This window comes from Struthio camelus, chromosome 3, assembly GCF_040807025.1.
Source record: "Struthio camelus isolate bStrCam1 chromosome 3, bStrCam1.hap1, whole genome shotgun sequence".
NCBI classification, from domain to species: domain Eukaryota; kingdom Metazoa; phylum Chordata; class Aves; order Struthioniformes; family Struthionidae; genus Struthio; species Struthio camelus.
The window spans coordinates 8,607,378-8,630,881 of record NC_090944.1 but is presented as its reverse complement, the minus strand read 5'-3'; the positions used below and the strand labels follow the sequence as shown (position 1 = coordinate 8,630,881).

The window sequence follows — 23,504 nt, the reverse complement described above, 5'->3', positions numbered from 1 at the left end:
AACATTCAGATCCTGGGTTTCTCTGGCAGAATCCCTCTCTCCTTGCTCGAGGGGGTTGGCTTGCTCGTTTGGAGCAGGGCGTTTGGACCAGCTTGCCAGCAGGCGACATCAGTATTGAATCAGGCACAAGCTTGGGTTGGCAGCAGCAGTTCACTTGGCAGCTCGAAGCAGCGGCCGCAGTTGCGATGCACGTGTTCAGCCGAGAAGAGTCACTCCATCCAGCCCTCAGATGACACCATCTCTGGGGCGATCCAAGGCAGCTGTTCAGCGTGGCTCAGCAAAGCTGCGCAAGGGCAGGGAGGAAATGTCCCATCTCAGACTGCAAACAAGTTTTTTACCAGGACTCGTCTGAGATGACTTGCATAATTTATGGCTCCATTGCTTGGGAAATGTCACACCAGTAGAAAGCCCTCTGACCCATTGGACCACTGCAGCATCCCAAACGAGCCTCTCCTTAACAGCTCAGCCAGCCCCAAGACACGGGGTTGTGCAAAATATCAACAAGACAATTTAGAGACAACATGAAATGTTTCCTGGCTCCTCTGTGAACCTGATGCTCTGGCCAGATCCAGAAAAACATGTTCAGGGTTTCCAGATCCATTCTTGAGCAGGTCCTGGAAGTGAGAGACCAGCGTACGCTGAAGCCAAGCAGGGCCTGTGCTTTCAGGAGGTCATGGGAAGAGGTGGCCTTGCTCCAACTCAGAGTGAGCCAGGGAAGGGTTGTATACCCAGAGACTGAAAATTTTGCGCAGGTCCCAGCCAGCTGGTAGCACCAAGTTGCTGGCAGTACCAAACGCTGCCCTGGACTCTGCAACGCCCACCTGTGTTCCTCTGCTCCAGCCCGGAAAATGTGTCATAGGCTGGGACTCAGCTAACTTTGCCATCGAAAGGCAGGTGTTTAGGCTGCTACTCAACTTCACAATCTCTGGCTTGGTTGGCCAAGTTACTTAAACAAATCTGAGCCAAACACAGAATTACAGAATCACAGAACGGTTGAGGCTGGAAGGGTTCCTCTGGAGGTCATCTAGTCCACCCGCCCTGCTCAAGCAGGGTCACCTAGAGCACGTTACCCAGGACCCTGTGCAACACATCTCCTTTGCCCTCCTAGCATGAAGGAGAAGTCTTGGCTAGCGTGCATGTTGAACAAGTGTCAAATTTCACCCAAGTCTTTTCAGCTCCCTCGGCAACGCTCATCTCTTGGCATCAAGGTCTTTTCACTTCATCATCTGCAAGACTGCCATGGTCCATGTACCAGCAAAATCACAGGGCACGAGAAGTTGTTGCTGCTGTTTGCCTGTGCTGCGAGGCTTCAGCTAGAATTAAAAAGAAAGGAATAGACTTACAAGCCAGCGAGGGGAGGCTTAGTTTAGATTTAAGGAAAGACTTTCCTGTGATCCTCCTCACGGGCAAGGGGTGGTTATGAGCAGTGGTGGAGATGGAGCTGGAGGTTGGGCAGGGATCTGGTGTTGGTGCCTCGCTGAGGGCCCTGCCAGCCGCATTTGCAGCAATTTTGGTGAAACAGTGGAAGTGGAGCGCGAGTCCCCGACCAGCTCTCTCTACCTGGGGAACTCTCTGACTCTGGCTCAAGAAGCAAAAGTTGGAATATTTATGGCAGTCAAGCTAGAGACCTTGGTCTTACTGGAAATATTTCATGCAGCAATCCAAAACCCATTCATCTTAGCATTTGAAAAGTAATGTCATTGAGCATTTCCAATGGGAATGTGTGTTTTGATAGGAAAAAAAAAAAAAAACCTTTGGCTTTGAGAAAATTTCCTTAAATAAAAATCTTCAACCAGCTGTAATATAGCCTTGTTTCTGGGGAACCCAAATTCCATCCTCAAATGCAGTCCCAGCACTCGATGAGTCACAGAGCCTGTCCATCTGCCTGAAAACTATTTTCTCCGTTCAAATCCATCCCGTGTATAATCCCAAATAATGGGATTTGTGGGATGTTCACTTCAATTTGTTTTCTCAGCCCAGAAGGAGACTTTGGCTGGGCATGGAGGAAGAACAATTGTGGTTTGATTTTGCTGTTGAGCTTTTCAGTCCTTCCCCTGTCAAATAAATCACAACTGCCCTGTGCTTCTCCCTGGCCAATGGAGAAGGAAGACTGTGTGCAATCCGACGTGGCACCAGCGGTGATGAGGAGGAGGAGGAAGAAAAAGCAAGAGAAAAGGGATTTGCGGGGGTGGGAGAGCAGAGAGCATGACGAAGAGGAGCATGTGCTCCCCCAGGTTTGGTATCTGTGACCAACTCGAGCTTCTCCTTCTCTCCACAATGTTCCCTCGAACATGAAGTCAGGGTCCACCTCAGCAAGGTGGACTTGGTGCAGGGCTCCGAGGTCTCCAGGCTGGTTGGGAATATGCACCAGGAAGAGCCAGGCTGAGCTTAGTCCTCTCCATCACCTGAAATCCTGTCTCCTAATCCTCTCTGGAAACTTTTTGCACTCTGGCTTTGCTACCGTCTTACTCCTCCTCCACGGTTTCTCGGACCTCCTTCCTCTTTTCACGCCTGAACTTCTGCCCTTGGGCTCGTTCCGCTGGCTTCGGGGTTGACTCCTGCTCCATACTGCAACCGTGTACGCCAGCAGGGGTAGGGGGGCTGGATTTGGGGTCAGCGGCATTGCCTACACGGAGGACAAACTCAGCAAACGGAGGCCAGTGGCCTTCAGTGGAGGGTGCACCCAGTGGAGGGTGCACCAAAAGCCCGCTTGGCTCTCCAAGTGATGGTGCCAGGCGCGGGCACCGTGGGGAGACACAGGGGTGGCCGGAGGTGGGTACGGGGGAGCCGGTGTCCCCGTCCTGCCCCCTCTGACGTCTCTCTTCCTCGCAGCAGCTGCAGAGGAGGGGATGATCCGGCTGGTGAACGGCTCCGGCCCCCACGAGGGCCGGGTGGAAGTCTTCTACGACCGCCGCTGGGGCACGGTGTGCGACGACGGCTGGGACAAGAAGGACGGCGACGTGGTGTGCCGCATGCTGGGCTTCCGCGGGGCCGAGGAGGTGTACCGCATGGCGAGGTTCGGCCAAGGTAAGGAGAAAATAAACCAGGGCCCTCCCCGAACGAGCCCGGTGGCATCCAGCATTTCCCCTGCGAGGAGGACAGAGGCTGGAAAGTCCTGCTGGGAGAGGGGACAGCCAGGAGGTGGGACGGCAGCCGAGCCAGGCACGGCTTTCAGGCCCCGGGACTTTCTTGAACAAAAGCTTTGGTTTTTCAGCTGGACACAACTCTCGATATCCATTTTCTCTTTAGAACAATAATAAAAACCCTTTAAAAACAGAGCGGGAATGTCAGCGCCTGCTTTGGCAGGTGGAACGATGGCCCTCGCCCCCCCCAACTATTTGGTTGCGGCGTTTCTGTTCAGGCTAGCTCTCGTTCTGGGTAGGTTTTTTAAGTGTTTTAGTTGCCTTTTGTTCCAATTGCTTGGAGTTGCCAAGGTGATGACGAATCCTGTGTTTGAGGACATGGATATTTCCCCTTGCCAGAGGCCAGATCCGAGGGTTGGGAGCTGGCACTTCCCAGCTCAGCGGCCGCCTCAGCACGCGGATGAGAGCTCGGGGTTGCTCAGAGCTAATTAGACGATGCTAATTGCATCCTAGAGATCACAGCCCTGGGGAGGTGGGAGTAGGTGGGAGATCTCGTCTTCCTCCACCTTGGCAAGAGACCGTCCGCCGCCGGCTCTCCCAAGCTGATATTTTCTCGCAAGCCCTTCTGCAAAGGTTTGGGGCCGTGCCGGATGCGGCCACGCCACTGCTTTTGGGGCTGTGCTCGGGTAACGCCTAGCTCCCCCGAAGCGCCGGGGAAAAGCTCCGTGTCGAACGAAATCCTCCTCCTCGTCCAAGGAAGGGTCCTCGATTCCCACGGCTGCTCCTCTCGCCACGGCACACGGGGATCCCCCAGATCCTGAAAGCGGTAGGAGAGGGTGGAGGTGGTGGAGACTTTCCAAAAGGATCTCCCGGGCCGGCTGAGTTTATTGACAGCAGCTACCTTGGCCTGCCCGCGGCAGGGGTGGCCGGGGCGAGCGATGCCGCGGGAAAAGCCGACCTCGGAGCTCACGGAGCCCCTGTTTTCCAGGCACGGGCAGGATCTGGATGGACGACGTCTCCTGCAAGGGCACGGAGGAGAGCCTCCTGCACTGCAGCTTCTCCAGCTGGGGCAAGACGAACTGCGGCCACGCCGAAGACGCCAGCGTCAAGTGCATCACGCCGTGAGCTGGGGCGGCCGGGCGCCCGCGGAGGGACCGGCGCCGCGGGAACGCAGCGTGGGAACGCGGGGCGTGGGAACGCGGCTTCGCCCCGCTCGCCTCCCGCACGGCTTTGCCTTCCTCCCCAGCATCGGGCCAGCCCGGCCTCTTCCTCACCCAAAGCCGAGGCGCCGCCGGAGCAGGCGGACGGACGGATGGACCCGCCGTCTCCGTATCGCCCGGCCCGGCCCGACTTGGCCAACCGCTCCCGCCTACGCTTCTTCAAATGTTTTATTAGAGAAATAAATACCTTTTTAGGATCGTTTCGTGCCGCGCTCCTGCACGCCCGTGGCGGCTCCGCGGCCGGGGATCGCGGCGAGTCCTCGGGCCCGCGCCGCGGGTTTATCCTGATTTCTAACTCAGTTTTAACTGTCTGATACGTGAGTCGGGGAATGGCTGGAAGGGTTGAGCTGAAAAATCCGCAAATGCTGCAAACCTGGAGAAAGCAGCCGGCGAGAGCCCCCGCGCGGGAAGCCCCCGCGGGCCGGGGACCCAAGCCCACCCGGGATGGGGGGACGGAGGATCGTCACCCCGTCCCCAGGGCCTGGCTGCCCGCACGACGAGGGGAGGAACGAGAGGGACACGTGGAGGCAGCAGCTCCTTCTCGGAGCTCCTGCAGCTCCAGCATCTCTCCAGCTTTGTCTTCTCGCCCGTTGTCTCCAGGGGATGGTGCTCTGGGGGCTTCTCCAGCAGGCAGCTGGGACGGGGCGGGCGGAAGGGGCTGAGCGGAGCGGAGGAGCTGGGGACGGTCTCGGTTGCTAGAGGCATCCCAAGGCTCCAGGTCAGCTCTCCCGCGGGCTGAGGTTTCGGGGTCCGGAGCCCCGGGTCGGCGTTAGGGGAGGGCAAAACGGACCGGCCGCGGCAGGGAGACGCTCTGGAGACGCTCCACGAGGTCCGCCGCAGAACTGGGCGAAACCACGGGATTTTCCGTCCCGCTGGGAAGCCGGCGATGTTGAAATCAATCCCAACCTCGCCTGAAAAGGGAAGAACGTCTCCGGGTGTTTCCTGACAGCAGCCAGCGGGCGGGCGTTTCTCGCGATGGGTTAACGCTGCGATGGGTGATTAAGCCCCCGTTACAGTCTCCGAGGGGCAGATCCTGCCCTTAAATCTGCTTTCGGGTATGTGTGTTTGGTCTCTACGGAAACCCGAATTGGGAGGCGGTCAGGTCAATGCAAACAGCAGCGCCGGCGATACCCGAAATCTAGAGAGCGCCATGCTCCCCATGGGTTTGGGGACCCCGATGCCCCCCACGCGCCCCCGCCATGGGTTTGGGGAACCCCAAGACACCTCCAAAGTCTTGGGGATGCCAGTGTCCTTCCCCATACTCCCTATGGGTTTGGGGACCCCCAAGAGACCCCCCCCAAGGCCTTGGGGCCCTGATGCCCCCCTACACCCCCCATGGCTTTGGGGACCCCCAAGAGACCCCCCCCAAGGCCTTGGGGCCCTGATGCCCCCCTGTACCCCCCTATGGGTTTGGGGACCCCAATGCCCCCCAGACCTCTCCCTGAGTTTGAGGATCCCCAAGAGACCCCTCCAAGGCCTTGGGGCCCTGATGCCTCCCCTACACTCCCTATGGGTTTGGGGACCCCGATGCCCACCATATGCCCCGCTATGGGTTTGGGGAACTGCAAGAGACCCCTCCCTCCAAAGTCTTGGGGACCCCCATGCTCCCCATACTTTCTTATGGGTATGGGGACCCCAAAGCCCCCCCCCCCATTGCCCTCTATGGGTTTTGGGACCCTGATGCTTCCCATGCTCCCCTATGGGTTTGGGGACCCCTAAGAGACTCCCCCCAAGATCTTGGGACCCTCATGCCCCCCTATACTCCTTTAAGGGTTTGGGGACCTTGATATCCTCCAGACCCCTCCCTATCGGTTTGGGGACCTCAATGCCTATGCTATACCCCCTCATTGGTTTGGGGACCCCTAAGAGATGCTCCAAAAGGACGCTTGGGGCCCCAGTGCCCCTCCTACACTCCCCTATGGGTTAGGGCACCCTGATGCACCTCCATATGCTCCCCTATAGGTTTGGGGAACCCCAAGAGACCCCCCCTCAAGGCCTTGGGGACCCCGATGGCCCTCCTATACCGCCTCCCAAGAATTTGGGGACCTCGATCCCTCCCAAGGCTTGGGGGACCCCCATGACCCCCTATATATCCTCATGGGTTTGGGGACTCTTATACCCCCCATATGGCCCCCTGAGTTTGAGGAATCCTCAGAGACCCCCCCCAAAGTCTTGGGGACCCCGATGTCCCCCCCAGACCTCCCCAAGGGTTGGGGGATCCTGGTGCCCCCCAGACCCCTCCTACGGGTTTGGGGAACCCTCCCCCCCGCTACCGCTGGGGGCTTTGCCCCGCCCTAAGCCCCACCCCTCCCAGTAAGCCCCGCCCCCCGCGCCCCCTCCCCACCTCCCAGCCCTGTCCCGCCCACCCCTTTCCGCCGCCGACTCGCCTTTCGCGCTCTTTTGTCGCCCGGTGGCCGCCGTAGCCGGAGGGGGGCGGGGTTCCGTGCGCGCGCGCCTTCGTTTGAACGGCGGCGTCGGCAGGTAACGGTCGCGGGAGGGGCCCAGGCGTCCGGGGAGGGGGGGGGGGGTCTCGCCGCCCCCAACCGCCCCAGAGCGGGGGCCCCGGCGTCCGGGGGGGGCCTCGCCGCCCCCGACCCCCCCCCCAACTCAGTGGGGGCCCCGGCGTCCGGGGGGGGCCTCGCCGCCCCCGACCCCCCCCCCCAACTCAGTGGGGGCCCCGGCGTCCGGGGGGGGCCTCGCCGCCCCCTGACCCCCCCCAACTCAGTGGGGGCCCCGGTGTCCGGGGGGGGGCCTCGCCGCCCCCTGACCCCCCCCAACTCAGTGGGGGCCCCGGTGTCCGGGGGGGGGCCTCGCCGCCCCCTGACCCCCCCCAACTCAGTGGGGGCCCCGGTGTCCGGGGGGGGGCCTCGCCGCCCCCTGACCCCCCCCAACTCAGTGGGGGCCCCGGTGTCCGGGGGGGGGCCTCGCCGCCCCCTGACCCCCCCCAACTCAGTGGGGGCCCCGGTGTCCGGGGGGGGGCCTCGCCGCCCCCTGACCCCCCCCAACTCAGTGGGGGCCCCGGCGTCTGGGAGGGGCCTCGCCGCCCCCTGACCCCCTCCTCCCAGCGGTGGTCCCGACCTCCGGGGGGAGCTTCGCCGCCCCCAATCCCCCCCAACTCAGTGGGGGCCCCAGCGTCCGGGGGGGCCTCGTCACCCTCGCCCCCCCCCTCAGCGGGGGCCCCGACCTCCGGGGGGGGCCCATCGCCTCCGACCTCCCTCTAGGCAGGCCCCCCCTGGACCCCCTTCCCCAAGGCCTTGGGACCCTGATGCTCCACTACACCCCCCCACCCGGGTTTAGGGACCCCCAGGAGACACCCCCCGCCCAGGCCCTTGGGCGTTGCTGAGCTGGAGCAGGCAGCTTTTGCGTCGCTCCGAACCCACCATCGCGGTGTCCCTGACGCTCCCTCTGCGGCTCAGGGCCGAATTCTCCGCCTGGAACGGGCTGGGTGTTTCGCAGCAAGGCGACGCACCAAAGAGAGCTTCCCCTCCCTGCAGAGCGGCGCCTGCCTGGTGCCGTCCAAGCTCCCCGGGCATCGTGAACAGCTTCCTCTAGCAGCTAAAACACTGCTCTGTGGTGCAGCGCCAGGACTTGGCCCTTAAGCTCAGCCCCAAATGCCTAACCTTCCCCTATAGCAGCTAACAGCTCTGCATATAGTACGGAAGCGCTGCAGTTTGCCCTGTGTTCTGCACCCGGGGAGGGTTTTGGGGGTGTCTTGAGTGTAACAATTCTCTGCTCCTCTCTGCCGTAGAGGTCGGGACGGTTTGCAGCCATGGAAGCCTTCAAGTCTCAGAATAACCTGAAGAACAAGGAGAAACCTGGTAAGTCGCGTTCAGATGCGAGCTCTGCCTGTCGCCAGGTAGGTTTTGCTGATCTTCTCGAGCGTTTTCTTGGGCCCCGTGCTTCGCTGCGGCGGTGGCCAGGGGGGTTAAACTGGCCAGCGCTGAGCCGGTTCTATGGGTGTTTGCTCCTGTCTACCCCCCAGACTAACAAACAAGCTGGATCTGAGATCAGGCTTGAAAATCAAACATCGCGCAACACTTCAGGAAGATTTGATCTGGGTGAGGCCACCTAGCGAGGGCGGTGAGGCGATGTCTTGGCAGGGTCTGCATTTGACTTCCCTTCCGTGAGCTGTCGAGGTGGGGAAGGAAGTTTTGAAAGGAGCTTTTCTAAAAATCGGGAATCATTCTGCACAGGGCAAAGTGAGCATGGTGTGGTTACAGACGTGATTTGTAATAAGAGCATCAGCTCCTAGCTACAGGGTGTGAAGGTGCTGCTGCTTGCTATTTCTTCTGCTTGTGTGGGCATTTATGGGGTTGGTTTTATTTTTTTCCCTTTTTTTTAAGACGTAGGGGCAGCTTCTGTCACTATTCCAGCCTCTCCCTTTATGCAAAAGCTTGGATACGGCACTGGGGTGAACGTCTACTTGATGAAAAGGTAAGCGTGAGAGCACAAACATGATGTGATGCTCAGGAACAGGACTTACACTACTCCAGGAGGAAAAGATGTCATGGGTTGGAAAGCGATTCAGTTCTGAGTTTTTAAAAAAAAAAAAAAAAAAAAGAAGAAGAAGCCACTGGCTCAACTGACCTGCAGGCTGCAATTGGGCACAGAGTCGAGGAAGGGGCGCAGGGTTCCCAGTTCGCCTGTTCACGTACACCAAAGCAGGGCTGGAGGTGTCAGTGCTGGAAAAGGGCTCATCATTTTAGAGCTGCTTTGGCGATAACCCCCGTCAGTGTTTCCCTGGACTGGAATTCAGGTGTTTGGGGACAGTTCCTGGCTCTGCTTTAGCCTGTCGAGCAAGCTGCTTCCTTCTGTGCCTCAGGTTCTCCACTGAAAAAGGATGCAAATCTCCTTTTCCTAAAGCATTTGAAAGTGTTCACTTTGCTGAAGTACTGTATTATATATATAATTATATATAATGCAATGCATTACTATGCACCTATACAGTCTGTATACATTGGCAGAATATAGTTTCTCTAATCTTAGGAGGTTGTTGGGGTTTTTTTTTTTTTGACTCCACGAATCATGCACCCCACACTCTGAAAGACAGATACTCTCAGCCCTTGGGGAACAGTTTCTTCAGTGACCTTTGAAAGCTTTAACTCTGACACTTGCAAACGGAGCAGTTCAGCGCTCCCTGATCGAGATGTGGGGGATTTTCCCATGCAGATCTCCCAAAGGTTCATCTCATTCCCCGTGGGCTGTGAAGAAAATTAATCCCAAATGCAATAAGACCCAGCAAAACATCTATCAGAAGAGACTGCATGAAGAAGCCAAGATCTTGAAAAACCTCCAGCACCCAAACATTGTGGGTAAGTTTCCAACACAGCACATGTCACGTAAATAGCAAATAAAGCGGTTGGAGCTGGCTCTGGAGCCAGCTGGTGTGACACGAGCGTGCGCAGGGGACCGTCGCTGCGTGCTTGCCCTGTTCTTACGCTTTGGAGCCGGGCTGCTGGGCTGCGTGCACCTTCGTCACACCCAGCGCAGCTTATTAAACTAAGCTGGCTGCCCAACTACTTAAGTAACCAACTTACCTTTGTTACAGGTTGTGAGTGTCTAGTGTGAAAGTCTAGGCTCTGACTGCCAAGCTCTCGGCTCTCAGTAGTAGAAATAGCTTGAGATGCTGCTCTAGTCCGTGTTTTAATTGCTGCTGTAATCTATAAAACCTCTCCTGCCAGTCAGAACAGCAACTCTCTGACTTCCTCTTTGTTTGCACTTTAAAATATCTCAGTGCTGTCACTTTTACTAGAAATGCTGTGTACTCCCAGGGAACTTTGTTTATGCTCTTAAAACAGAGTGTCAGGAATTTAATAGCAAAGAGAGTTTTGACCTCTCACATAGCAAACATTTTTTTTCATTGCCTTTTGTAAAATATGCTGTAGATCATTTACAGGATAAGGCTTTTGCTGTACTGTTATGCAAGACTTTCCCATTTATACCTCCACCTGAAAAGCAGTGTTTAAGGGCAGGAATAAAACATGGAGGAAAAATGATTAAATGACAGTCCATGTGCACATCACTCTTACCTTGTGAAACTGTGCCTGTACGATAAGAGGCTTAGCTCTCCCAAATATCCCCCAGGCCTTTGTCTCACTTATCTGGCTCCTTATCTCTTTTACTGGAAAAGCTAGTCCTAGGGATCTTCTGCCCCTTAAAGAGCAGGTCAGCCCCTCTGCTGCCCTTCCGCACTCCTCCCTCTTTTGTCCTGGTTCTCTGTCCTGAGCAGGTCGGGGTAAACCTGCCTGGGCCTCCCTTCCTCTGTCACGGGGTACAAAGCTGACCTGGAAAGCAAAAAAGGGGTGTCTGTGGGAGCTCCTGGCGGAGGGAGCTCCCTTGCTGTGGGAGGGCTTATCTCCACAAGGTCTGTGGCTTGTGTCCCTGCTGCCGGGGCGCGGGGCTCCATCGACGTTCCTATGGCTTCACCTGTCCGGGGAGCTGCCGCGTAAAACTGGCCAGAGTCATGCCACCATCCAGATTCCCTGTGATGTGAATTTTGTTCTCTTATTTATTTGGGGTTGCCAGCTGCAGCTGCCTGGAGAGCACCTGGGTAACAGCCCCAAACGGTTTGGCTCAAGAGATGTTAAAGTCGCATAGCGTTTCTGGGCTCTGCGCTGCTCAGGCCTGAGGGTGCCTTGGGCTTGCTGAGCCATCAGCCACGGTCTCAAAATTCCCACCGAGTGACTGCAGCGCCTTCTGTGATGGGTTTTAGTGTTTCCTCGTTTGCAGATTGCCATAATTAACAACGCCTTGTGAAGCGGTGAGACTCCTTTGTCAAATCGGGCGTGCGAGTATGAGGAAGTGCCTTTTCCTGCTGATGCCTGCGCCAGCTCTCTAACAAATACAGTCTTTGTCCGAAGGTTACCGTGCATTTACCGAGGCCCATGATGGAAGCATGTGTCTTGCCATGGAGTACGGAGGAGAAAAATCTCTCAATGACTTAATTGAAGAAAGAAATTCAGAACATTTGGGCCCTTTCCCTGCTGCTACAATTTTCAAAGTTGCCTTGAGCATGGCAAGGGGGCTGAAGGTATGTTTAATATAACCTTAGCTGTTCATTCTGGAATCGTATACACTGGTGACACTGGAAAAATAAATGAATTCCGTGTGTGAGAAGGCCGGGCATGGCACTCGTGTCAGCAGATGGAGAGCAGATGCTGCAATGCCTCGGTGGCTTTTCAAAAATTGACTTGGTCAGGTGGACCAGGGCTGCCTGGTAGTTGTACAAGCTAAGGTGAAAACCAGCCAATCTGAGCCCCAAAGCTAATGACCGAAGTAATATAAAAATTGATGAGACAGAGTTGTCACTAATGTCGTGCTGACTTACTGCTGCCCTCCCCTAGGGCTGCCTGCTGGCTCGCCCAGGAGGAGGTGGGCTGCCAGATCCCTGTTGGAAGAAGTCTGGCAGCACCACAGGTCGTGGGTGGTCGGAGAGTCTGGCCAGGAGAGCTGAGGAGGGAATAGAGAGAAGGCAGTGACATGTGTTAGCCTTTTGCTTCCCTCCTTGGATAAGCAGGGAGAGACTGAGAGGCAGGAGAGGCTCCTTCCAGCTACCGAAGAGCAAAAGCAGGGAGCTGGAGTGGCTCTAAGGAGAGAGCGAGAGGAGAGAAGCTTCCTCATCTCAGCTCCTTACGGTGCTGTGAGATACAGGACTGGGACACTGTGGAAAGCTAGTAGAGGCCACCACGCACCCTGACCAAACTCCATCTTTATTTCTGTGCCAGGCAGTCAGTCGCAGGAACCCGGTCTTGGCAGTGAAAATGGTTAGACGATGCCTGCGGCTGCCGGCTGGTGCCGCTTGTGTGCCTCCTCTCTCACTGACCTGCAGCAGCCGCCGCGTAGGATGTTTTTGTCGTGACCTGCCTCGTTACTGTAGGGATAAAGGGGAAAATGGTGACTTTCGCTGCTGTAAGCAGCAATACTTGGTCTAAATCACAGCACAGCCTAGAGCCCTACTGCTAGCCCTCTCCCAGGCTATGCTAGCAGTCAAAGCAAAGCACAGGTTTCCTGAGCCGTGGCAGTGAGTTTATTGCCGCCGAGGAGAGGCGGCTCCGAGCCCTTGTGATAAAAACTGATGTGTGCTTGACTGTTGGCTGATGCCCTCTCTTCCTATTCCCTCTCAAATATTTGCTGCTGTACTAGAGCTGGTATGAGGCACTTCAGGCAGCCTTTTACTAAAAGGTAGCCGTAAGCGTTGAAAACTGGGCTGACTGGAGCAACCTGTCCGTGTAGGTTGAAGCTCTGTTGTTAATAATAGTAATGTAAAATGCTTGGGGGGGAAGTGTCAGCTGCTATAAACCTCCCAAGCTCCCCAGATTTGCTTGCTTGTCTCGGACGTTTCTGTGGCTGTTAGGTATTGTTTTGTACATGTTACAGTTAAACGTAAACCTTGAGGTTTTAAGGCTGAGTATGTTAAATATTAAGAAGTTGATGCTTGGCTGTCTACATCTGATGTTTCCTCCTGCCGCTTTGTAGCTCAGTCTGTAAGCAGATGTTAACTGCCTCTCTCTGCCTCTTAGTATCTTCACAATGATAAGAAACTGCTCCACGGAGATATCAAGTCTTCAAATGTGGTGGTTAAAGGTGACTTCGAAGCCATAAAGATCTGTGATGTGGGAGTGTCCCTGCCCCTGGATGAAAACATGACTGGTAGGTTGGACTGTGAGGAAGGGACCTGAGGGTTTAGTGGTTTTCAGCATTTGGCTCCGGGAGCGGAGAGCATCTGAACGCTGATGTTCCTGATGCCTTGGAGGAAAGGACCGGCCAGCGGTCTCGTTTGTGCTGTTTTCACTGCGTGTGGGTGAAGGGGCTCTTTGGAACAAGGCCCCTTGGTCCAGCTCCGATTCCCCACACTGGTGGTGTCTGTCTCAAGAGCGGGGACTGGCGCCGGCGTGCCAGGATGCGGTTACCTTCTGAGCCTGAGGGCATCCGGCTGCGCTCGTTCTTCCTGCCTCACTGCCTCTAGCAGGGAGGCAGGACCATCTCCAGCGCAAAGGGCTGTCCATCAGCTCAGCCCTGCGCTCCTCCACGCTCACGCTTTCCCTCCCGTCGGCAGGAGTGCCATTGCACAAGGAACGCTGGATCAGGCCCTGCTGGCCGCTGTTGAGCAGATGCTCTTGCCAGAGAGTTAAGTAAATGAATCTTTCTCACAGTGTTGGAAGGAAGCATGAGCCAAATGCAAACATTATAAAGACTTCATGTAAATGAGAAGCAGATGTCTAATGGCGTCGTGGCTTGGCTGTGAACAGCAGGAATGTGTTTGGGTTAATTACAAGAACTCTCTTTTATGCTGCTTTCCACAGTGCTTGGGCCTGCAACAGCCTCATAATTTATAAAGCTGCTCTATTACATTTTTATTAGTAGCTGTTCCCTTTTATAAGGAGCGAGAGAGCTAGAGGCAACGCCCCAGAGTAATCTCTCAAAGAGGAGTGTGGTTAAAGCATCAATTTCTGGGCTGATTAAACAGGAAGAAGTCCTCTCACTTCAGCCTGATTTTTGGCGTTGCCCCCTCAAGGTCTTAAGGAGACAACATCCACCCAACCACGGAAAGGATACTAGGTCCTGATCCGTATGAAGCGTTCAGGGATTTCAGCATTCGCTTCTCCTTACAGGCGGGGTTTTTGAAGATCAGCACTGCAGGAAAGTAGTTTCTTGAACTGCTGAGATTACTGAAAGCTCAGTAATTTGTTAAGGAAAGTGAGGGGGAAATGTCCTTATGTTCCGGAGAGTCTGTCTGAAACTGTGTGCTGCCTTGGCAGGGGGCTGAGGGGGCCAGAATGGGGACAGATACAAGGAACGGAGTCACACCTGGTGCTTCCTTCATCAGGCTGGCAACAGATTGTTTGGACTCTCCCAAGGCGAGTCCTCCTTGGACTCTCCCAAGGCTCGTGGAGATGTTAAATTAAACAAAGTAGCAAGAATTTGATTTGTGCTGGAGTAAAGAAAATGAAATGACGGTGGGGCCAGCAGGAGGTACTGTGGTAGAAGGGATCGATGGAGCCTGGTCAGCCTCGGAGGACCAGGTTGGCTTTGTCCTTTGGCACCGGCTGAGCGAGCAGGTCTGGGAAGGGAAGGGAAGGGTGACCTGCAAGTGCTTCTCACCCTGATCTTGCATCCCCAGAGGTGCAAAGCTGAGAAGTGGAAATGGCTGTGTAAAACTCAGGTAGTCTCTCATCTCTTCATTGGAGGGTTCCTTATAGTAGGGGTTAAGCCACAGAGCACATCCGCTCTGGCCTCTCGCTTCAGCCGTTTGCTGCGCGTTCGGCGACATTCGCCTCAGAGGCGCTCTGACGTGCAAGTCTCTGCGCTCCCTAACGTGCGTTGCGGGGACCGCGTTCAGCAGCTCCTGCGGAGGAGAAGTGTGAGCTCTGCTGTGTCTGGCACTGCTGCTGAGCAGAGCATGTCGCCGGTTACAGGGAATTTGAGACTACGTGGATCCGTAAGAACAAACGGGCTCAGTCGCAAAGAGAGCGTGCCCTTTGGCCTGAGTATGCCTGGAGCGTCTTGACCAGCTGGTGTGGTCAGCTGTGAGCACATCTTGCCATGTTTGCGAGTCCCAGCACATAACTAAGTAATCTTGTTTCCTTCCAGTGAGCGACCCGGAGGCATGCTACATCGGCACCGAGCCCTGGAAGCCCAAGGAAGCTCTGCAAGAGGACGGCGTCATCACCGATAAGGCCGACATCTTTGCTTTTGGGCTGACTCTCTGGGAAATGATGACCCTCTCTGTGCCCCATCTCAACCTGGGAGGTGACAGTGATGATGAAGGTTTGTCTTTCTTTCTTGCTGCCTGGTTGTGAGTTGCTGGGCAGCTTCTGCTTCTAGAAGCACTTTATTCTCCTGGAGGATTTTTTAATTTTTTTTTTACAGTTCACGTTAGTACCACCAAAATAGTCAGTCTTTCATGTTTGCAAGCCCTCAGGCTGGCAACCATCACCTCTGTCCGTTCAGCCAAAAACCCGACAAAGCCAGGCGTCTGAATCCACTTGTGTTGTTCACTTCAGGGGTTCTTTGAGGAAAAGGGAGAAGCGGTAGTGAGCGCTGGGGAACAGCCCTGCCTTTTCCTGCCCGTTGACTGCAGCCCTGTGCTCCACCTTCAACCGCAGTGCAGCTGCTGCCTTTCCCAGCCCTGCCTCGCTTCCCCGGGCGTTCGCTGCGGCACAGAAGTGCTGAGCGCTGCCCCGAGGACTTTCGGCAGACCGTGTGCCTGCCAGCTTCGTTCAAGTGTTTTTGCAGGTGGCTGGGCTGCTTTCAAGTTTGTTTGGCTTTTTAACCCCAAAGGGCGAGTTGATAAATGATCATAACTAATCATAGCGCAAGCCAGCGTTCTTTGTAGGCGCTCCAGCTGCTCGTCAAACAGTTGGAGAGAACTTGAAATTCGGCTGCTCGTCCAATTCCCATCAGCACAGTTCCTAGCTCTGTCAGTATGCTTGAAAGATGTCCCCAAGCCACACTACTGTTCCTCTGAGATGCAAGCAGCAGGCTCGGGCCAGGCTCCAGGCCTCTGTCCTGCATGCTCCCCTGCTGCCATCAGGGCAGCATAGCAGTATCTGCATGCCGCAGCAGCGTGATGGATGCTGTCTAGGTAACACCGAAATGATGTGGTCAGGACAACTTAAAACGACACCATCCTGTAAGTGAAGCACAAAAATAGGTCGAGGTAGCTGAGCTTTTCAGAAAGGAGAAGCCGGAGTGCACTCGTAGTGCTCAGGCCAAGGGAGCAGGGGGCTGCACCTGGGCTGCTCAACCCCCGTTTGGCTTTTACAGATCGAAAGGTGAAGCGCGCGAGTGGCTCTGGGCAGCTCCTGCCCGCCTCGCTGGGGATTTGTGCCCTCGTTCAGAGTTCAGCAGGGCAGTTGCAGATCCCAGAGGGGGAGCGGAAGGGAGCCCGCGCGCCTGCAGGCTGGCTCGCTCCCTAACTGGAGTGTCTGTGCTGCTGGCAGGTCTTGCTTGTCTCCCAGTCTCAGCATCCAGCATGTTTGAGCTGCAGACTTCCCTTCTCAGGCCACAGGCTTGACAGGGGCGACTTGGATTTCTTCTGGTGGGAGAAGCGAGCTGGATACAGCTCTAAAATAAGCAACTTAAGTCAAAAGGAAAACTGGTGATTTATCCCAGACAGTAGTTAAAGCTAACAAAAGGGAGTACCTCGAGGTGGGCTCTGCCGGTGAGGAGCCGACGGCTGTACTGACACAGCGTTCACGTCCTGCCGGCCCTCTGCAAGGAAACGGCCTCTTGGGCGGAAAAACCTCCAGGAATGCGTCTGGCTGTTCGGGGCTCCAAACCGTGCACCTGGGTAACTGCTGGCGGCGGCTGTTTCCATGAGGCGCACGCAGCAGGGTGCAACTCGGGGCTGGTGTCGGGGACGGCGGGAGGCTTTGGCCCAGCACCCTGGTGCTTGGTGCTGGACGGCGAAGATGATTGATGCTGGTTTAAAGCAGCAGACTGTAAGTACCTGGGTGGCAGGAGCCTGGCTGTGGATGATGGATGATGGTGGCCAGGGCCTAAAGCTGTGAGGGTCAAGGGAGCAGAGCTGAGTGAAGGCCAGGGCAGCCCTGTGGAGTGAGGGCCCAAATCCAGGACCCTGTTTTCCTGCACAAAAAAGGAGGGGAAACTGAAGTTAAAGGTGTGTCAGGAGCCCTAGAGGAGGCATGCACAACAAGTCTGTTGCCATTACTGATACGTTTGAAATGTTCTTGGCCAGATGACTCTTTTGATGAAGATGACTTCGATGATGATGCATATTATGCAGCTCTGGGAACCAGGCCAGCCCTGAACATGGAGGAGCTGGACCAGTCGTACCAGCGAATGATCGAACTGTTTTCCATCTGCACCAGCGAGGAGCCACAGAAGCGCCCCTCTGCGGCTCACATCGTGGAAGTCTTGGAGACAGCTCTGCCCTGGGAGTGAGTGCCCTGCCTCCAGCACGCGGCAGCAGGTTCAGGAGCGCTTTTTGTGTGCCCCACCATGCACAGGTGCGTGTCCAGTGCACTTGAGTCGTGGTAGGTGTTGCTGAGTACTGCAGGGCCAGCTTCAGACAGAGGAGGAAAGCTATCCCTGTAGTACGTATCTTTATAGTATGTGAAACCTGTTCTGTGTATTTCAAAACAGATGCTGATTTCTTTAAGATTAGAGAACCCCTGGTTTAGCACTACGTTTTAAGGATAGGCCTGAGGTGACTGGGACTTGAAGTCCCCCTCCCGCCTGCACTTAGGTCCTTAACTGCCCCCCCACACACTCCCTGTGCAGTGCCCCGTTGGTAGGTGCTTTTAACTGTCACATTACCATTGTAAATAGAGTAACTTCCCCTGTATGTGTTTGTCTGTTAGTTCAGTCCTGTTGCTCTGTTGTTTTTTTGTGACTAAAACTTCTAAAATAAATTTCTTTCTCCACCTTGATGGGAAAGTGGTGGTGTTTTCCTAACACCTTCCCCCCCATTAGACTGCCCTTCTCACAGCCAGTGGTCCCTGGGCTGCTAATCTGTGCGAGGTGGCTCTGCAGGGCAGCGTGGCCCAGGAGATTCAGCAGGGCTGGGGGTGTTGTGCTGTTCCCTGTCCTGGAGCTCTGCTAAGATGCTCCTTTGGTTCTCCAGCTGGTCGAGGGTGTTTGTGTTCTGCAAGCAGTTCTGGGCCGCAGGACTCAGCAACAGACAGGGGTGAGCGCTGAGCACGTCATTACCCCGGACTGCCGTGAGCACTCACCACAGAGCCTGGAGACAAGACAAGGGGGAGGCTTTCTGCAACAACAGGGTGGTTTACAGGATTGTGCAAGACTAAGAGCCTGTGTAGGTTGTTCAAGGAAAAGCATTCTGGGGCATTATTAAAGAAAACACACAGCAGGATAAAGAAAGACTAGATCATAGCATTCCTTTGTCCTGTTCCCATATGCTTCTTTCAGCTGCTAGTTTTAGCCACTCTTTGAGCCTGCCTCCCTCCCTCTGCTTTCAAAGAATTAGGAGAGCTTGGGCTATTTTTCCACATCCCTTATTGTGCCCAGAAATAAGCTCAGGCAGCAAGGTTTCAACACACAGTTTATTGAACAGGCACTCCAAGTGACAGCTTCCCATACCCCACCACCCCTGAATCTGCCCCCGCAAGCAGGAGTTCCCCTCGTTACAGCTGGAACCAGGGGAAATCGTGCCTGTGAAAGTCTACGTGCCTCAGTTTTAGGATGTTTCTTGCTCGTGTTAGCTCTAGTCTCTAGTTGCCTGCTTGTACAAAGGCCCTGCAGACCAGCCCTTTACATTCATCTCCTGCGTGTTTGAAGTAGCCAGTTAGCGGCAGCTTTTTGTCAAGCCACAGGCTAGAGTTAGCAGACACAATCCTCACACATAACATAAGTTGCCCAATGCTCCCCTGCTGCTGCATTCCTGCCTACAGCAACACCAAAACACGCACACTGCAGAAGGCTAAGTACCCACGCATCAGGGGAAGACAGACATCTTTATATTAACAGAACTTTTAAAGAAATTAAGTTATTTGCAATAAAACTTAGTTTCAGAATAAACTTTTTTTTAAAAGTCTAGTTGAAATCCAAGCAAACTTTTGGCTGCTTGGTTTCACAGTATACATTAAAATATATAACAATTCTGTACAGAAAGTGACACACCTCTTTCCTCACAGCTTGATCACAAGCTGGAGAGAAGAACTAGCGCTCAGTAGGAAAATGCAGCTTGGCCCAGTAACAACACTTCACTGTTATTTTAAAAACACAAATTGTTTGAGAGGGATTAACAAATTAAGCTTTGATTCAACTTACACTAACTGATTTGACTTGATTATAACAAATAAAATTGTAAACAAGGAAGTTAGGGGTTTGGCAGTATTTAGTTGCAAACAGCTTGCCATCTGGTGTTGGGTCAGAGAAGGCGATTTCATCCGTGCTTAGGTAACACCCATACATGAACGTGTTCCTGAAAGAGAACAGAGCTATGAGTGCAGTGCAAGTAATAGGCTGTTTTATCTGACTTGTAAAACAGTCCACACTGGAGATTCTCTCCCGCCCCTTCTCCACAGGGAGCTGGTATTTCTTTTATACCCTTGCTTTCAAACCAGAGAGGACAGGTTTCAGATGCCCATTTGCTGTCTTGGATTCTGGCTTAATCAATCAGGAGGATGTTTAAGAGTAGCAAAAAGGATAATACAAGACGGAGTACAGAGAATACCACTACACCCCCTGGAATTTTATCTGGAAGCCCGGAGGTTTCAGTTTCATGTCCCAGAGCAGTTCCTGAGCGAAGCCCACCCCAGCAATGCCAGTAACCTCTCGATGCTCGGGAGACGCCTGAGGTCCATTTGTCTCATACTTCCTACGGGCCTGGAAGCGCAGGAGCCTCACTTGTTTTAAGGAGGTAGTACATCTACTGGCAAGTCAAACACTAACCACAGAATAGGAGGAAATGGAAATCAAACATTGGCTGGTGAATTTTAAGAATCCTGAGCTCAAAACAGAAGAATCTATATTTTACAAATACATAGTGAGCAGATACTATGAGCAAAGATGATGTGTATTACTAAGAGCTCAGAGACTACTAAGAAGTTAAACCTCAAGGACCCATGTTAATACACAGGGAAGTTTCTCAAAAGTATGCTTTTTAGTTTCATCAAAGCTAAATGCACTTGAAATGCTTGGAGTTTCCCACCTGGAAAAACTCAAGTTTTCAAGCACATCAACTAGTTCAATTAAAAAAATATATTCCTTTCCAACAGAAATAGTTTTTCTTTAAAAATCCAGTCAATGTAGCTCTGTGTTCATGTTACACCCAGCACTTAATAACTTGGCCCACACTTGTGTCAGATCTTGAGTTACATATTTTTAATCCATTCACTTGATACCTCTTCACTAGAGAGTGAGGATTTCAGACTTGCTTAATAATACAAATTTATACCTTTCCTTTAAGGAACAAAGCACCTAAGCTGCGTCTAAATGCTTTTTGCTGCAATCGCCACTTTCTCCTCAAGAGTAAGCATCAGCTCAAATCCCAATCCAACGCTGCTCCCTGCTTTCCTGGGCTTCCTCTCCCACACTGCAGGCGGGAGAGACTTGGCCCAGCTCTGTACCTGACCACATCCACCATGCGACGCGCGATCCCCTTCCTGCGCATCAGGCTGAACACCCAGACTCTGCTGACTCCGCAGATGGCGGGTTCGGGCTTTGCGGAGCAGCGCCAGGCTCGCTGGTGCTGCAGGGCATCCTGCCCAGGGGACTGCGCAGCTCCCGGCTCTGACAGCACCCGGAAAGCCTGGCAGGGACAAACAGAGGCATTAAGCTGCTCCTTCCTGAAAGGACGTATAGCAGCCAACGTAACTATAACCCCAACTATGTCTTCTGTTGTTTTTACAAGGCAAACCACTGCATAAAGCGGTACCCAAACCACGTTCAAATGGAAGCTCGCTATATCAGTATCAGTCCATACAAATTCCTCTCAGCAACACCTCTGACAAGAGTTCGAGCGCCAAAGTCATTTTGTCAATTTTATTTTTCCCTTTCTTACACAAGGCCAGGATTTCTGGTATAGCTTACGCTAACAACCCCAGTCATTAGCCTGCAATTTTGCCCCCCATCCATACAATTCATAACATGTACCTGTTTGATTGATTCAGCCACTAAACACCCAACAATCATCTTCTCATTGGACACAAACAGATACATTTTGGTCTTGGCTGGGCAGTTCAAAGTAACTTGCTTAAATCCTAGTTCATTATCTACAATTTCTCGCACATCATCTGCCTAAGAAAACAAAAACAGGGCCATGTTAGCAGCTAACACGCACATTCTTTGACTCGGAGTGAACCCTGCTAGAACTGGGGCTTGTTCCCCCAGTATAATTCTATGGTCACCCAAAGTAAGGCTTCACGATGTAGCTGCGAAACACTTTGCAACTCCCTACGATACCAGGGTTCTTGCTGCACATGTAGCTAGTCTGGCAGGAGACTTGCATTTCAATGCCTATTATTTAGGAACAGTCTCTTCAGAAACAGTTTTTAAAACTTTTCTTTTTTTAAAAAACAGTTTTTAAACAAGAAGCAGTCCTGTAACAGAACAGCCATCTCCTCACAGACGGGCAAATTGTGTAGGCAACAAAGTACAGATGTCCAAAACCCACTTTTCTTCAGTCAAGTCCATAGAAAAGGAGTCTCTGCAGCTAGAGAAAGCAGTTCTTTGGACAACTTAGTTAACTATCTTGCCCTGGCATCAAAAGCAGCATTTTTCAGCATTGTACTGTACTGAGCCAATGACACCAATCAGAGTAAGAGGACAGGCTCCAGCAGCGTCTTCTTACCGCTACATCTCCTGCGGGGCACGGAGCACAGCTGCCTCTCACCCCAGCCCTACGACTACTCATACCAGCCTGTTTCGTGCTGTAGCGACTTCAGTGCCAGGTAACAGTACTAGCTCACTCCAACAAAGCGCGTTTGTGTAAGAAATCCATGCCTCCTGGAGCTCATGGAACTACCCACGAAAATAAATGCTCAGGGAGAGCAAGTGGCTCGTATCTCAGCGCCAAAGAGCTAAAACAGCTGCAGATCCCTCCTCCCTGGTACAGAAGGGATCAGGTTATGTTGGTCACTTAAGAACAAGAGCTTCAGGCCTGGGAGTGGGACAGCTGTCACTCTCCAGAGGAACAGTTAGGATGTATGTCCACAGCAACCTGGATTGCTCAAGTCCAAGCTGTAATAATCCCACCCAGCTCTCCTATTCCCTCCTGTGCACTGGCAAGCAACATATGGTCATGCACGGAGGTAGTTTGTGGAGCTGAACCAGCAGAAAAGTAACCCACGACAAACCCCAAACTGAAAAACTGCACCTTCTTGACTGCGTATTTTGGGTCGTCTGGAAGAATCAATACAATTTTCCCATCCCAGAACTCTGCCACAACCCGTTCTTTCTTCCAGCCCTGCCAAGGAAAACAAAAAAAAACAAACAAAAAACCCAAAAAACAAGTTAGTGATCTAGCAAGAGAGAGGAAGTGATTCAGTGGAGACTTTGGCAGATGAAGGTGTAATTTGAACCACTTCAGTTTTCAGGAAGAAAGTCAAGTCACATTTATCAACTTTATGAACACAGACAGTTGCTGGAATTGCATGCAACTTTTATTTCAGCCTCCCCTTTGGAGGACAAAACCTCTTCTGCAGCTGTCTTGACTTTTGTACCTGAATAACATGCACTACTTCCTCCAACGTTCCTTAGCTCACATGCAAATGCAACCTTTGCCTCACCACATATCGGAGTCCCTCGAGGAATCTCTCGTGGTGCTGGATGTGTTGGGCTTCATCTTCTGGGCTAGCGGCTGCGTAGATCATGCCACACGACTTGCAAACGACAGCCCCAAAATGCTTCTGACCAGCATCCTGGTAAGAAACAGTATCAGCTAAGCATGAACATCAAGCATGCTGAACAGCTGTTCAAAAAAAAATAACCAATTTAGGAATTAAGTTAAGAATTGATCACAGTAACAATTAAAGACTCAAATATTTGGTTTCATTTGAATTCGAAAAGAAGAGGACAAACTTTTCTTTATTTGCAGAACATTTAAAACTATACATTTACTTATTCAAGGCATATGATGAATCCATTATTTGGATATGGAATAGACAGATCAGCAACATTCTCATTGAATAAACAAGCAATCTAAGAGAACACAAAAAACAAGTAACTGGTGAAAAGACTATATTGTCCTACTTAAAAAAAAAAAAAAAGGCTTGCTTTATATGTCAGGACACAGGGAGGGGAAGAGAAGGCATTAAATGTCAATTGTGCAAACAAACAGCAGGTTACTCTTTAAGTAGTAAAACAAAATGAAGCCTAGTTTTTTTGGTTTTTTTTTGTTTTTTTTTTTTTTTTCTCAATGAATGCATGTCTTATTTCCCTGCTTCGCCTGCTAACGCAGCAGCTGCTTTCCCTTCCCTGAGCGCCCAGTATGGGCTCCCCTCTCATCTCACAGCATCTACAGTCCATCCCTGCTCCCTCACGTGCCCGGCCAGCAGCTAGTTAAACAAAGCAGCCCTGCGTTGCGCTGCGGCGGGTTTAGAGCTTGAGGCTTGCCAGCCGGCCAGCCAGCCCTCGGTGAGCGAGGGCAACGGATGTACTGTGTACATACTGCAGCTTTCCTCTCAGGGCAGGCACTCACCTGGGCTCCTCTCTTTCACGTGGACCAATTTTTACAACATTCACAAGAATCTGTATCTTTGAGTACTCTGCTCTT

The 23,504-nt window shown here is 53.1% G+C and overlaps 3 protein-coding genes across 7 annotated transcripts in view; 2 read left to right on the top strand and 1 right to left on the bottom strand.

The window, feature by feature from the left end:
* The window catches only part of SCARA5 (scavenger receptor class A member 5), a 36,524-nt gene extending 31,928 nt beyond the window's left edge, over window positions 1-4,596 (top strand). For 2 of the 4 annotated variants that reach the window (XM_068936697.1, XM_068936700.1), the window contains exons 8-9: window positions 2,833-3,027; window positions 4,072-4,596. In XM_068936697.1, the coding sequence (XP_068792798.1) occupies window positions 2,833-3,027; window positions 4,072-4,208 (332 nt within the window). In that variant the 3' untranslated portion in view covers window positions 4,209-4,596. The remainder of the gene's footprint in view (window positions 1-2,832; window positions 3,028-4,071) is intronic. The other 2 variants (XM_068936699.1, XM_068936698.1) reach the window with 1 other exon arrangement.
* Window positions 4,597-6,674: 2,078 nt separating this feature from the next.
* On the top strand, window positions 6,675-17,697 carry PBK (PDZ binding kinase). Its single transcript, XM_068936696.1, has 8 exons — window positions 6,675-6,784; window positions 8,052-8,121; window positions 8,647-8,737; window positions 9,473-9,615; window positions 11,164-11,333; window positions 12,823-12,952; window positions 14,894-15,070; window positions 17,004-17,697. Exons 2-8 carry the CDS (start codon window positions 8,073-8,075, stop codon window positions 17,207-17,209), a joined length of 966 nt encoding a protein of 321 aa, XP_068792797.1. The 5' UTR covers window positions 6,675-6,784; window positions 8,052-8,072; the 3' UTR covers window positions 17,210-17,697.
* The window catches only part of ESCO2 (establishment of sister chromatid cohesion N-acetyltransferase 2), a 21,730-nt gene continuing 15,913 nt past the window's right edge, over window positions 17,688-23,504 (bottom strand). For both annotated transcript variants that reach the window (XM_068936694.1, XM_009690296.2), the window contains exons 7-11: window positions 22,519-22,650; window positions 22,107-22,196; window positions 20,885-21,028; window positions 20,359-20,540; window positions 17,688-19,211 (exon numbers count right to left, since the gene is read on the bottom strand). In XM_068936694.1, coding sequence (XP_068792795.1) covers window positions 19,049-19,211; window positions 20,359-20,540; window positions 20,885-21,028; window positions 22,107-22,196; window positions 22,519-22,650 — 711 coding nt within the window. In that variant the 3' untranslated portion in view covers window positions 17,688-19,048. The remainder of the gene's footprint in view (window positions 19,212-20,358; window positions 20,541-20,884; window positions 21,029-22,106; window positions 22,197-22,518; window positions 22,651-23,504) is intronic.

Bases quoted from the DNA above. Each gene is read 5' to 3' on its own strand.
- PBK (XM_068936696.1), top strand. From the start codon at position 8,073: ATGGAAGCCTTCAAGTCTCAGAATAACCTGAAGAACAAGGAGAAACCT. The intron at 8,738-9,472 runs GTAAGCGTGAGA...TTTCCCATGCAG, and splicing joins AACGTCTACTTGATGAAAAG to ATCTCCCAAAGGTTCATCTC. The intron at 15,071-17,003 runs GTTTGTCTTTCT...GTTCTTGGCCAG, and splicing joins AGGTGACAGTGATGATGAAG to ATGACTCTTTTGATGAAGAT.